At 44.4% G+C, this 14,899-nt stretch overlaps 1 protein-coding gene across 5 annotated transcripts in view; it reads right to left on the bottom strand.

The window, feature by feature from the left end:
- LOC149326706 (ryanodine receptor-like) overlaps positions 1-14,899 on the bottom strand; it is a 542,398-nt gene that overhangs the window by 149,167 nt on the left and 378,332 nt on the right. For all 5 annotated transcript variants that reach the window (XM_089563500.1, XM_089563501.1, XM_089563503.1 and 2 more), the window contains exons 80-84: positions 14,414-14,592; positions 8,826-8,896; positions 4,840-4,927; positions 3,537-3,665; positions 3,316-3,474 (exon numbers count right to left, since the gene is read on the bottom strand). In XM_089563500.1, coding sequence (XP_089419626.1) covers positions 3,316-3,474; positions 3,537-3,665; positions 4,840-4,927; positions 8,826-8,896; positions 14,414-14,592 — 626 coding nt within the window. The remainder of the gene's footprint in view (positions 1-3,315; positions 3,475-3,536; positions 3,666-4,839; positions 4,928-8,825; positions 8,897-14,413; positions 14,593-14,899) is intronic.

The raw sequence follows: 14,899 nt of genomic DNA, 5'->3' as shown, positions 1-14,899 counted from the left end.
CTGCCTTCACGCTATTGCTTTCCTCCTCGCACATGCTCTCGTCACTGCTGCAGTCATTCATCCTTCGCCCCTTCAACCTGCATTTGCCCTCTTTCATCCTCCTATGAGCTTGTTTGCTTGGTTATGCCAAGGACGACAGCGACGCTCAACACAGGAATGGACGCCCTAAAGCTGTGCTCTGAAGGCAGAGACACCAATTTAAAAATGTTTCTAACGCAATAGCATTAAGGCTTCTCTCTGCAGAAAATCCAGCGGTATCAGTGCCAGTGTCGTCAGCCTTATGAGCTCAAGATCCAGAGATCCACCTGCCACCTAGGTCATGTGATCCTGTGATGTCATCACAACCTGCCCATCGTGGCAGTTAAACTAACGACTGGCTGCAAGAGTTTGCTCGGGAACAGCAACCTGGGTCTCACAAGCCCCATCGGGGACTGTGTTTGAAATAGCCACCTGTTGGGGTAGCGGCGCATTGCTTAACTACTGCACCACAGTGTCAGGAGTGGCATGACAACTCCCCGCAGTCTGTCAATGTAAAGTGGAAAATGACCAATTCCGCATATGTGTGCAAGTAGGCAGAATCTCACTGACACAGAAGGAGTGCTTGCAGAGCAACTATCTCTAATGCAATGCACCACGCTCTTAAGGGGGTACTGGCACTTTTTGTGGAAATCGGGCCGGTAGCAGCGTCTCAGTTTTTTATGCTGTGTACCTGAATTGTCGCATCATCGACAGCCCGACTACGCCCACCGATGGCCAAAAACCTCTCCCATATCTCTCCAATTAAACTAGCCTTAAGCCAGCTGCAGCCACCCTATCCCTGCAAACTTTTATATCTCATCCGCCCACCTAACTTTGTGCCGCCCCCTGCTACGTTTCCCTTCCCTTGGAATCCCCTCCGTTACCCCTAAGGACCACTGGTTATCTTGCCTTCGCATTGCATGCCCCGCCCAAGCCCACTTCTTCCTCTTGATTTCAACTAGGATGTCATTAACCTGCCTTTGATCCCTGACGCACTCCGCCCACTTCCCGTCTGTTAATGTTACCTCTATCATTTTTCTTTTCATAGCTCTTCGCACTGTCCTTAAATTGAGTTGATTGGTTTTACGGGGGTTTAACGTCCCAAAGTGACTGAGGCTAAGAGGGACACCGTAGTGAAGGACTCCAGAAATTCCGACAACACGGGGTTCTTTAACATGCACTGACATTGCACAGTACACGGGCCTCTAGAATTTCACCTCCATAGAAACTCGACCACCGTAGCTGGGATCGAACCTGTGTCTTTCGGGTCAGCAACCAAGCACCATAACCACTGAGCCACCTTGGTGGATTAAGTTAAACCCTTTTCATTAGCCTCCATGTTTCTGTCCGATAGGTGAGTACTGGTAAGATACAGCTGTTATATACTTTTCTCTTGAGGGATACTGGTAGACTGCTTTTCATGACCTGAAAAAACCTGCCAAATGTGCTCCGACCTATTCTTATTCTTCTAGTTATTAATGCATTTCTTGCCTCACGGATGGCATGACCACGAGTTCTGTGCACAAGATAACGACGATATGACAACATTCAGTAATGATAACCAAGTAATTAATAGATAATAATTAATGAAGCAAATAACAGGTAATCAATAATAAAAATAATTAGTGAGAGTAACAGTTACTGGTAGTAATAGTGACATTAATAGTGACAGCAATAGTTAGTGGTAGCCACATCATCAACCAGTCACGTGATGGGACCCAACTAGTTGCTTGATAGAAACATGTCTAAACAACAAGTTGTTGACGAGTTCATGACGTCACAAAAGACAAAATGACAAAAAAAAAGTCTAGACAAGAACTTCCGTCGCTCCCTGTGAGTTCGTTCTTGGATGCTGACACGTGTGGTACTCTAAATACTTTCGCACTTCAGCATGTAAGGAGACTTAAGTGCACCCCTTGAATTTTTCACTCTCGTGATCCGGATCTGCGGTCACTACCTGCCCTATGTAGACGTATATATATCCCCATCCCACTTCCAACATCTCGTTATCAATTGCAAACTGCTGTTCCATTCCGAGACGGTTGAACATTACTTTCGTTTTCTACATGGTAACTTTTAGACCCACAGTAACCTCAGCTCGTATTCTGGGAAAGGAAGGGATGCGAACAATACTCAAGCCGATCATCCCCACCGGACGCCTCCCGCCCCGCCTGAAAAACTGCCATCCTAAAAACAAGGCTGAAGGCGTTGTGCACAACCCACCCCGCTCTGAGTGCCCAGCATTGTACATTGGTGAAACAAAGTATTTCATGGAAAGGATGAAGGAGAACAAAGCTGATGTCAAAGTGAGCGAAGCGCAGTGGCCAAGCACTGCGAGGCATATGACCCCAGGATAGACTGATGTTACTATTGTGCGGCAGACCAAACCAAATCTGCGCGTAAGGCTGCTGCTTCAGTCATGGCATGTTCAGCAGGTGCCAGGAATTATTAATAGCTCCCTTATTAATAGCAGCCTGTCACATAACTGGCTTCACACAAACAGACAGACAGGCAATGGACACTACAGGTGCTGGCGCATTGGTAAGTGCAGAACCCTACAAGGTCCAAAGACCCCCTCAGTATTCGTGATGGTGAAAGAAAGAACAGAAGTGATGCGCAAATGAGGGCAGCTGAAGGAGTGATCCATTAATGATAGCACGTGTCATACCTTTAAGTGATAGGCAGAGCTTAAGTGTCCTTTTCTTTTCACAGGCCTTGCTTGCACTGGTTCTATGGACCATTTTGCCCCCTCGGCACTTTAGTATAGAGGCCACATTTTCACCCAGTGGCCATGAATATGGGGTGAGTACTGAGGAGGTAGAAACGTGGCTGGGGAAGAAACGTGGAGGCTAACGAAGAGGGTTCAGCTTACGTTAAGGACAACGCAGCGAGCTATGGAAATAAAAATGATAGGTGTAACATTAAGAGATCGGAAGAGGGCGGAGTGGGTGAGGGAACAAACATGGGTTAATGACATCCTCGTCGAAATCAAGAGGAAGAAGTGGGCTTGGGCAGGGCATGTAATGCGAAGGCAAGATAGCCGCTGGTCCTTATGGGTAACGGAGTGGATTCCAAGGGAAGGCAAGTGTAGCAGGGGGCGGCAGGAAGTTAGGTGGGCGGATGAGGTAAAGAAGTTTCTGGGGATACGGTGGCCGCAACTGACAAAAGACAGGGTTAATTGGGGAGACATGGGAGAGGCCTTTGCCCTGCAGTGGGCGTAGCCAGGCTGCTGCTGATGATGATGCTGATGAGTACTGTGGAGGTCATGCATGCTCTAGTGAGCACAGCAGTGCTCACGTTGAGAAACTTCTCCTTGGCGTGCTGCACCAGCTCCTGCTCCCTGCCCGCGAACAGGTTGAGCCCCACGGGCAGCAGTCGCTTGAGGCAGGCCACCACCAGGCTCGCCGCCAGCTCCTTGTCCTTGTCCCGCTTGCCGTCCCGCTTCTTCTTCTTCTCCTGAGAGGGCAGCACACGTTAAGCAATGACACACAGGGCACACAGACCACCACAGTGCGCACCTTCTTCTGGCTCTGGCCCGCGTCTATGGTCTGGACGCTCGCCCGGCCCCGTCCGGAGGAAGGCATGATGAGCGCCATGTTGTCGATCTCGTGCTGGGAGATGAAGTTGGCCTCCTCCCGCCGGAAGTACTGCGAATGGTGTTCCAATCTGCTTCGACACCGAGCTATTTTTCAGGGCACAGAAACATACTTGATGCCAGAGCCAGCATTAATGGGAGACAATGGGCAGCACTCTAGCTTTTATGAGCCAAGAAACAGCTTCCAACATTCAGTGAAATGTGTGTGGTAAAACTGTGGTCTGTGCTTCTATGCCTGCAAATGTAGTAGGAAATGTTTTTAGTCCTGTATAGCCATATGTCAATTTCGCCGTTATATGTTCTTCAGTGTGCAAAATATTGGTGATTAAGTATTAGCATTCGTCTTATTGAATCCATGTCTATCAGTTACATTGAACCTGTATTGTTACTTTTTACTAATATGTGGCATTTTTTGTTTGGAATTACTATGTATACTATATGTATTTTGTGTTTACTATATATTATGTGTTTACAATTACTATGTACATTCCATGCTCTTATCTTCGTACAATTATAACCGCAGCTTTGTTTTATTTCTGCTGTTATCCGTTGTCAAGAGAAAAAAAAAGGGAAAAAACCATTGTCAAACTGCTTGAAAAGCAGTTTTTTGTCCTTATCCTTGTATTTATTTCTGTATTGAAAGAAATGCTAAATAAATTGATTGATTGATTGAAATATGCAAGGAAGGTGGGTCAGTGCCCAAACAGTTCTCATAATCCACTTTTATGCAAAAGACGGCTGCAACTATGCTTGGGTAGCCCCTGATCGCGCTTTTGCTTACAATGAATTCAACTACACAGTAAATGGAAGGAATGCAGTTCCTGGTACTCTTCACGTGCCTCATTGTAGACACACAAAAAAACATGCATTAGGAAGATGCCAATGCAGTTTGCAAAAGTTGTCAAAAAAGCTACATTCAACTTGCTCACTGAAAATGAATTTTTTTTCTATGTACATCACATCTCTGCTATTTCTCTAAATAATTATAGTTCCCAACTTCTTTTCCTCTTTTTTGTCATCTGGGGAGTTAAGCAGGCATCAAAGATATTTAACAGGTGCAAACTTTTTAAAATCTCACTGGCTGAGACTCAGGAAAAATGAATACAACTAAGGAGTGAAATGCGACTCCAGACACGCAGTACGGCTGCCTCGACTGACTGCAGCGTATATTGCAAAGCCCAAGTCAGCCAAGCTGTTCTCACTCCGTACTTGTTAGCACAACCCACCTGAGACTTATTCCAAGTGTTGAACACGTGGGCAACACAGGTGTAGACCTTTTCCGCTTCTTTCACGTTGTTCTTAAGCCAGTGGTTTCTTTAAAAGAAAAGAGAACAGCACAAGCTGTCACCCAGGGCCATGCCACAAACTCACACATTGCGTGGCATGAATAAGTCAAATACCATATATACTAGTGTAAGGGCCACAACCCCAACTTGTCCGCCGGTAATTAAAAAAAAAAAAGATTGAGCCAGAAGCATTGTTTCATGTGTGCATAATTTTTCTCACATAGAAGCTAACAGATGAAGAAAACTGCCTGCTGCACTCAGTACGACAATGGACGTGATGTCTTGTGCTCCGGGCCCTGTCTGGTCAGTGGTGCAGACTCCTGTGCTCTCGACATTTGTGCCAGAAAGGACAAAATGTTATGCTGCGCAAAAGTTAGAATGGGGTGCACCTACATTAGCAGCATTAAAGTCGCAGTGAAATTGCTTCCAATCCAGTCATAGTCAATCATAAAAGGTCTAACCTTGCTACCAGTTTATCACCATACAATAACCTTGCATTAAGGGGGGACGAGGGTCTTAAAACTAACTTTTTTATTTATGGCTAGAATCTCGGGAAATCTTGCACACAGATGCATTTTTTCTCTTCAGATTCCAAATATCCAGTCACAATTGAGCTGGTGGTCTTCGATCTTACAAAGTCTAGAATGTGATTAGGTAATTTCTTACGCAGCTTTAATGAACTTTCTCATTGCATTTTGTTGCTTTTATTTACATGAACTGATAGCCAGAGGGTTTCCATACCCGGTGACATTCTTCGTTTTTCTCTAAAGGCATGGCATCCTGATATACTGTGTTGAGAGTAAAAGGTTGCAATATTTGACACTGCAACTCGTTAAGCTAACTGTAAATTGCCATTTATATGTAGCCTAAACAAAAAAAGTAAGAATGTCATCGGGTATGGGAATTCTCTGGTTATCAATTCATGTAATTAAAAGCAACAAAATGCAGCGAGAAAGTTCATTAAAGCTGCGTAAGAAATTACTTAATTACTCTCTAGTCTTTAAGATAACTTTTAATTTAAGACAACCAGCTGAATTATGACTACATTTTTGAAATCAGAAGAGAAGAACATATCTGTGTGCAAAATTTCATGCGATTCTAACCACAACTAAAAAGGTAAGTTTTAACACCCTCATCCCCCCTTAAGATGAATGTATAATTATTTCTGCAAGGTCGTCCACCATGAAGCATGCAAAAAAAAAACAGGCCAGGCAAAGGCTATGTCACACTGATGGCCACGGGTCGCAGGTGTGGAGTGGCACGGCCGAAGTCACTAAGCACTCTGAACTGTACACCAAGGCAAACTGCGAGTCAAGTGCATAATCTTCGGAGGGTCTTAATAGCTTACAAACACCGGGCATTTGCCAGTTATCTGGTCTAACAACCTGTTTTACTCCGGTTGGTTAATTTGTGCTGAGCGTTGGGCACGTGTCCTGTTATCCATACTTACAACGCATTGTATAATTGAAGGATTCGCGGACTGCGCTAATTTGTCATAAAATGCATGTCATAGCATAAACTTGGGGATGCATAATCAGAGCTCTGTTGTAGTCAGAAAAATTTTATGGAAAAATGCCGGTCCCGTGTAAGGGCCACATCCCATCAAAACCGTGGAAAAAAAGTGCGGCCCTTACTTAAAGGTGCACTGAAGAGGAATCTGAACTTGTCTTTTTGCCACGGGAACTCAACCTACACATTCTTAGCATTCTTAGAAACAGTTACTTGTTGCCCTGTGCGGCTGATTTCCCTAATTAAATCGGATTAACATCCGGCTCCCGCCTTTTTTTTTTAATTCTCCCCGTACGGTGGGCGGAGTCCACCAACGCGTGAAGTGCCTTTCAGCCAGCTCCGTGGAAGCTTTGCTTTGGCTTTATTTTGTTTTTTGGGTTTCCATGAATGAATAGTTTCATTCGCAGATAACATAGGCGCAAAATAAGCCCGCAGAAATAAAAATAGGCGCGGACTATTTGCTTCTACGGACTACTACGTATTACTCCACCGGTGGCAGAGCGGCAAGCCGCCGCGGGACTGGGTGAAAGGCACTCCCCGCGTTGGTCGACTCCGCCCACCGTACGGGGGAGAAATAAAAAAAAAAGGCGGGATCCGGACGTTAATTCGATTTAATTACGGAAATCGGCCACACAGGGCAATAAATCGAAGTTTCTAAGAAAGTTCGGAACGTGTAGATCGAGTTCCCATGGTAAAAAGACAAGTTCAGATTCCTCTTCAGTGCACCTTTAAGTATATATGGTATGTAGGTGAAGATAAAGAAATAACAGCAACAGAGGGGTAATATAAAGGGCATGCGATCTGGAAAGAAAACCTCCAAAAACAGGGCAGTGTTGCCTTCAAAGGGATGCTATGTAATGGGTAGACTGCTTCACTGTGAACAAGTAGTACTCATGGACAGAGCGCAAACTAGGGTCTCCTTCCATACAATCGGTTTTCAAAAAGTGACATTTGTGGAATCTCGAGCTATTATTTTCCAACTGCACCAATTTTTTCCTTCAAGAAATCAGCGTTTTGACCATAATATCCAATTCAGATCATCGTGTGAGCTGAATTTGTGCAGGAGCAGACAATTTAACGGCATGAAAATTTTTGACATCTGGCTGTCTTAGTATGTCAATATCTCAACATCTAGGGCAGACAGAGATGTCATATTGCTTGCTAAGGGAAGCTGAAGGCACAATGCGTGCCATAATCGAAGCAGATTTGTTCAATCGCACTTCAAAATTTTATTACTTTGCAAAGTTTATTGATGCATTACATTCACGCCACGCAAAACTAGAACCCCCCCCATAGGACGTCTAGCCGCTTGAACCATAATCATAGCATCGCTCGCATCAACTGTCGCACGTTATCACTCAGTTCTTCTTTTTTTTCCCGCACGCAATAGCTCTATGGAATGCCCTGCCAAACATCATTGTATCATGCACTAATCGCAAATCATTCCGTGATATACTAAAGGACCATTTTCGTGAGAACAATCTTTTCAATTATATGTTGTGCTTGATACAGACAAGTGTCCTTGCTTTTTTTCATTCCTTAGCCTTTGTTTACTCATGTGTTAAATTTTTTTTTTTACTTCTTACATATTGTATAACCTTTTCGACGCCCCTTACCTGCTGTACATTTTTATTCCTTTTCACTGTTATTTCTTTTCCTTCTTTGTAGTGTTCTTGTCTTGTTAGTACAAGTCTTGAGTTTGCTCCCCCCTTATGTAATGCCCTCGGGCCTTTAAGGGAAAAATAAATGAAATGGAACACCTTGAACATTGATATTCCAAGTGCTGTAAAACTACCAATGAGGGTAAAATGGAAAAATGGTTTTAATTATTGCGCTCTTTAGTCACCATACTATGTAGCCATGGATTAAAAATTATTTTTATTGAGCAGTTTTTTTTGCAGAGGTACTAATGAATTACTAATTAAAATTAATTATCTAGGGAACCGACTAATTTATGAGAAAGGTAATTTCATTGTTGAAATCCATGTAAAAAGGTGGTACAGTTTCATTAGGATTGGACGAAAAATAAGAAAAATAGGTCTAAGACCAGTGTCCCCCCTCAAGGTAGAGCACAGTGCCAGCCACTGTTTTGGTAAGCGGGGTCAGTCATGCCCCCAAGTCAAGGAAAATGAAATGGAGAATTCAAATTGATGGACACGGTTGTAGTGCATCGATAACAAATATTTGGGAATGACATGCTTGGAACGTGACACCAACAAGGTATTTCTCGGGACGAACAAAAGCACGACAGCAGTGCCATTTTAAGCATTTAAGTAGTCAATGCTTACAACAAGAAAAGTTAATAGCATTGAAAAGAGACCCATCACAGGGATCATTTTTAGCACAGCACAAAAAAGCTCCACAAGTGTTCAGCTGAGACAGGGATGAAGAAGAGATGCTGCTCATTGTGGACGCACCTCTGGAGGTCAACATACTTGATCAGCAGGGGGAAGAAGGCATATATGTCCCGGACAAGCAGGGAGAACTCCTGGGTGACGAGGAGAAGAAGCAAGCAAAGAAAATGAAAGCGTTACGAACACTTTTCTGGGAACACACACTTGAGGGTCAATCACCAGCGGTATTGTTTGACTGCAGTCTGTTCCTCTGACATGTGTAATGAACGTGATCCTGTGACGTGAGATGATCGTTTTGGGCTCCTTTATTAAGGAAAGCACAGTTCCTCTGTGGTACCATACATCGCAAAATTACTTCTGAAAAGCAATTATATCCCTTATTACTTTCCCAGATATCTCACAATATTATTAAATTACACTTTAAACTCTCAAAAAGTAATGACATCACATTGGAGTTACTTCCCAGAAGTAATAAAAATTAAATTTGAATTACTTTTCAGTTTCAACACAAAAAATGTTGAACATTGGCCATAGTTTCTACAAAATTTTCAAATTTCTGTGTTTGCACCGTCACTGAGCTTCAAAGTCAGCATTGGAAATTAGCCCCTTTTTGAAGTCCATTGAAGAGCCACTTTGCTGACAAAGATGATGTCAACTTAATCGCAAAATTTCTTCAATCAGAATTTCACTGTTCACTGTCTATTCAAAGTATTCACGACAAACTAGCTACCAGTCTAATAATTCAGTCAAATTTACAAAGCCTGTCACAGCGAAGAATCATTTCAAGATTAAAGTTTTTGTTCCAACTTCTCCACGGCCACTTTAAAATAGCCAATTCACAATACTTACGCCCTCCATTCAAACATTCGTCTAGAACAAACCATAGTAAAACACTTCGTCAACCAGTCAGCCGTGTAAATGTCCACAGGTACTCCCTGTTTCCAGATGCTATATCATGTTGGAATAAATTGCCTGAAGATGCGGTGAAGTGTACGTCCGTGGAACTATTTCTTAATTATATCGAAAAAATTGACTTTTCTGTTTAATTCTCTCCTACTCTTTTTGTGTTTAGGTCAGAGAACATCTCTGTATTTTTGAATTTTTGTTTTTACTCTGTTTGATCAGTGATGCATTGTAAACACTCCTGCATGGGCTCGAAAAGGGCCTGCAGTATGTTCAAATAAATAAAATAAATAAATAAATAAATGCATAATATGGTTCCACCCTCTTGATTTTGAAGAATTTGCCGTCCGTGCAAACAGTGGTAGCGCATCGACTGCTTGTCCACACTCAACGTCCTGGAAATGCAATGGGGCGCAGACAAGCTGCCAGTTCTGCTGTTCACGCGTTGTGCTGTTGCGGGCTAGTTGGTTAAACAATGCTCAAAAGGGAACAGCCCAAACACAGGACAGGCAGCGCCACTGTTGTACGTTCCTCTGTCCTGTGCTGTTCCTTTTAAAGTAATTCTAAGTAATTCTCACAGATATCATTACGGAGTGCTCCGTAGAAATAGGTGGAGGGATGGTTTGACAGGATACCATGAAGCTATCTCAGGAGACTAAAGATCTGATTAAGAAACGGCAAAGCATGAGGACGTCTAACTCCATAGACAGAATAGAACTACTAGGGCTGTCAAAGTTAATAAACAAGCGCACGGTAGCCGATATCAGGAAGTTTAACATGGAGAAAATCGAGCATGCTCTAAAGAGCGGAGGAAGCCTGAAAGCAGTGAAGAGAAATCTAGGGATAGGTAAAAACCAGATGTATGCGATAAGAGAAAAAGAGGGCAATGTCATTAGCAATACGGATGAGATGGTTAAAGTAGCCGCAGAGTTTTACACAAATCTATCTATGCAGTAGCAATTGCAATCAGAATGTTGCTGAGAGAGGCAGTCGAGCACAGCAATGGGACATCCCACCAGTAACGAGGGAGGAAGTAAAGAAAGCCTTGGGAGCAATGCAAAGGGGAAAAGCAGCTGGTGAGGATCAGATAATAGCAGATTTGTTGAAGGAAGGATTGTGCTCGAAAAACTAGCCACCCTGTATACGCAATACCTTGTGGCTTCGAGCGCACCTAGAGCTTGGAAAAACGCTAACATTATCTTAATTCATAAGAACGGAGACGTTGAGGTCTTGAAAAATTACAGACCAATCAGCTTATTGTCTGTTGCCTGCAAAGTATTTACTAAGGTAATCGCTAATAGGGTCAGGACAACCTTATCAACCAAATGATCAGGCAGGCTTTCATAAAGGATACTCGGCAATAGACCATATTCACGCTATCAATCAGGTGATAGAGAAATGTGCAGAATGGAACCAGCCCCTATATATAGCGTTTATTGATTAAGAAAAAGCATTCGACTCAGTAGGAACCTCAGCAGCCATGCAGGCATTGCAGAATCAGGGTGTAGAAGAGTGTTATGTGAAAATATTGGAAGATATCTATAACAATTGCACAGCTACCATAGTTCTTCATAAAGTCAGCAATAAAATTCCAATACGGAAAGGTGTCAGGCAGGGAGACACAATCTCGCCTATGCTATTAACTGCCTGCTTACAGGAGGTATTCCGGGGCCTGAAATGGGAACAGTTGGGGATAAGAGTTAATGGAGAATACCTAAGTAAATTGTGATTCCCTGATGACATTGCCTTGCTAAGTCACTCAGGACATGGACTGCAAAGCATGATCAATGAATCAGACAGGCAGAGCAGAACGGTGGGGCTAAAAATTAACATGCAGAAAACCAAAGTAATGTTGAACAGTCTAGCAAGAGAGCAGCAGTTTGCAATAGGTGGCACGGTGCTGGAAGTAGTAAGAGAATGTCTACTTAGGGCAGGTAGTGACCGCAGATCCGGATCATGAGATGGAAATAACTAGATGAATAATGAATGAGGTGGAGCGCATATGGCAGGTTCTCTCAGATCATGAATGGCAGTCTTACCAATATCCCTCAACAGAACAGTATACAACAGGTGTATCTTACCGGTACTCACCTATGGGGCAGAAATGTGGAGGCTAAAGAGAGGGTTCAGCTTAAGTTAAGGACAACGCAGCGAGCTATGGAAAGGAAAATGATAGGTGTAACGTTAAGAGATCGGAAGAGGGCGGAGTGGGTGAGAGAACAAACGCGCGTTAATGATATCCTAGTTGAAATCAAGAGGAAGAAGTGGGCTTGGGCAGGGCATGTAATGCAAAGGAAAGATGACCGCTGGTCCTTAAGGGTAACGGAGTGGATAAGGGTAACGGAGTGGATTCCAAGAGAAGGCAAGCGTAGCAGGGGGCGGCAGAAAGTTAGGTGGGCGGATGAGATTAAGAAGTTTGCGGGAATATGGTGGCCGCAACTGGCGAAGGACAGGGTTAATTGCAGAGACATGGGAGAGGCCTTTGCACTGCAGTGGGTGTAGTCAGGCTGATGATGATGAAGATGATGATGATGCTGTTCAACTGAATCATCATTCTGGAGGCATGTAGGCAGAAATAAATTGCATGTCGCCTATGTTGTCCTTGAGCTAAAGACAGGTCTTCACCTCCTGCCACAGAAGCTAGTTTTCTCGAAATCTCACAACCAGGTTTGTTACACATCAGTTGAGACTTCTTGTCAGTGTGGTGACGTGGCAATACCATTAATAAGGCAGTCAGAGAAGTACTTGCTCAAGCAATCGCAGTGTGTCTGTATGTGCGTGCAATACAGCATGCAATGGTCATGGAGCTCTCCTGGTAGCCTTAAGGCGCGTCTGTGTGTGTGACTGTACATGGTCGTTCGAGTGACTTACAATTGTGCAAATGTGGTAATTTCACTAATGATTAATTACTTTTTCCATGAAATTACTGCTCCAAAGAAAATTCATTAGATTTCTAAACTACGAGCCCAGAAAAGTAATGAATTACATTACAAAACTGCCAAGAAAAGTGATTTAATTACTGCTATGTCTGTGTGGTATGTACTCTACACTGTGGCAGCTCCCAACAATTTTTGCACACAAAGCAAGAGAGCTTTTAATGCAACAGCACTCAAGGCCTGTTTTCCGGTTCTGCAGGGTTGGTGTCAGTGGCATAGAAAAACTAAGAGAGGAGGAAAGCCGAGTGCCGCTGCAGCACTGAGCTGACCAAACGCCAAGTGTCCGGATACACTGCACCCTTGAGCAGTCTGTGTGAAGCAGCAGAAACTAGCACTTATGTGCCAAACAGTGTTCCTCTGATCCATGCCACGCACTGCACGCAGAGGTGTGAAAAAAAACAGGGACGAAATGGAGAAGCTGGGAAAACTCCGTGACACAACTGCCAAGGTGCCGCAGAAAGAGACTTACAAACTACCGTTGCACACTGACGTGACCGTCATTCTTCGTTCACTCACTGCTGAAAGCTTCTTAACAGGCACCACAGGGCTTCTCGCCCATCCAAGACTCTGTTCTTATCAACCACAAGGGGCACAATATACTAAAGAGTTTTTGTTTGTCTCTAGCCTCCATCGCTTGAGGCTGCTGCTCTCAGATAATACCCAACTAAATACTCTGCTGCAGCAGAGATTAACACTAACTATGTGTCAGCAATGTAAACGATTACCACTTTCTCTTCTCTGTACTGCCTTTTAGTTTGGTTTATGAGGGTTTAACGTCCTAAAGCGACTCAGGCTATGAGGGACGCCGTAGTGCAGGGCTCCAGAAATTTCGGCCACCTGGGGCTCTTTAATGTGCACTGACATCGCACAGTATACGGGCTTCTAGCATTCCGGGGTCTAGCACCAGGGTCTAACCCGCACCTTTCAGGTCAGCAGCCGAGCGCCAAAACCACTGAGCCACCGCAGCGGGACCTTTTAGCTTAGCCAAATATGCTTTGCAATGTCATAAAATTGAGTCTCAAGGAGTGAAACAGCTGACAGCCCGGTCACCCTCCCCAAATTTTAGTGACTGTGCTTTTACTGGGGGTGTGCCCACTGTGGAGATTCAAGCGGTTTCTTTCTAGTGTGCTACATCAGCACATAACAATGGGTTCGTGACCATTGCTTCACTCATACCGCCTGTTCCGCATTTATCTGTCCGTGTTAGAAAAAATTCTCCTGCGCAAACTACTGGACTATATGGGCTCAAACGCCGACTACAAGGTAGCTTATGATGGTCTTCGTCTTTCGATACGTAATTTAACATCTAAACTTGACTGCATTTTCAAGAATCGGCAAAAAACTGCATTCGGCTGCGGCAGAACTTTTCGTCCAGGCGAGCAAAGAAGCCATTTTGACAGGCTGCGCCATCTGGCGAGTGGTGAGGCAACCGATTTGACTTGGGGCGAGAATGCGCACCTCGCGCCGTTTCTTCAGATGTGCGTATCGTCTGCTCCTTGAAGTTCACATCGCTCGCCAGATGGCGCAGCCTGTCAAACTGGCTTCTTTGCTCGCCTGGACGAAAAGTTCTGCCGCAGCCGAATGCAGTTTTTCACCGATTCCTGAAAATGCAGGCAATTTTCGATGTTAACTTACTTATCGAAAGACGAAGACCATCATAAGGTACCTTGTAGTCGGCGTTTTGAGCCCATATAGTTCAGTAGATTGCGCAGCGGAATTTTTCGTAACAGGGACAGATAAATACGGAACACGCGGTATAGCGCAGGCTGCTTGCTTCCTCTGGCCCCACTCTAGCCACGATGGGGAGCCCACCTCCTGGAGCTGGCTCTCTGCCTGGGAGGTGTCGTCGGTGCTGGACTTGAGGTAGCTGCGCATGCACTCCTCCTTGTGGAAGACCGCGTCTGCGCACTGCCGGACCTTCTCCATCAGGGGCAGCACAGGGTCGCGCAGGAGCTCCTCCGACGAGTTGATCACAATCTGGCCCGCATGGCCTGCGTTGTTGTCATTCATTCAGTACTTGTGCAACACTGCAAGCCACAGAGGCCCCAGCAGGAGTGGGGAATCATACAGTGGACCGTCATTACACAATGCCAAATGTAGGGATTGGCACGTAATGAAAACAAAAAATTGGCTGTGGCTTAGGTTGGTTAAGCCCGATAATTGCGAAAGCAATATCCGTAGCTATGCCATGGTTCAGCTGGTAGTGTAGCTGGTGGTGGTGCTTGTGGTTAGACTTGTGGTGATGCATCAGTTATACAATCCAATCCAATGCAATCCAATCCAATCCAATCCAATATG

Source organism: Amblyomma mixtum, chromosome 10, assembly GCF_055824585.1.
Source record: "Amblyomma mixtum isolate Tamu chromosome 10, ASM5582458v1, whole genome shotgun sequence".
Classification (NCBI taxonomy): Eukaryota; Metazoa; Arthropoda; class Arachnida; order Ixodida; family Ixodidae; genus Amblyomma; species Amblyomma mixtum.
Note: the sequence above shows the minus strand (reverse complement) of the source record. Positions and strands in the feature narration are given on the sequence as shown.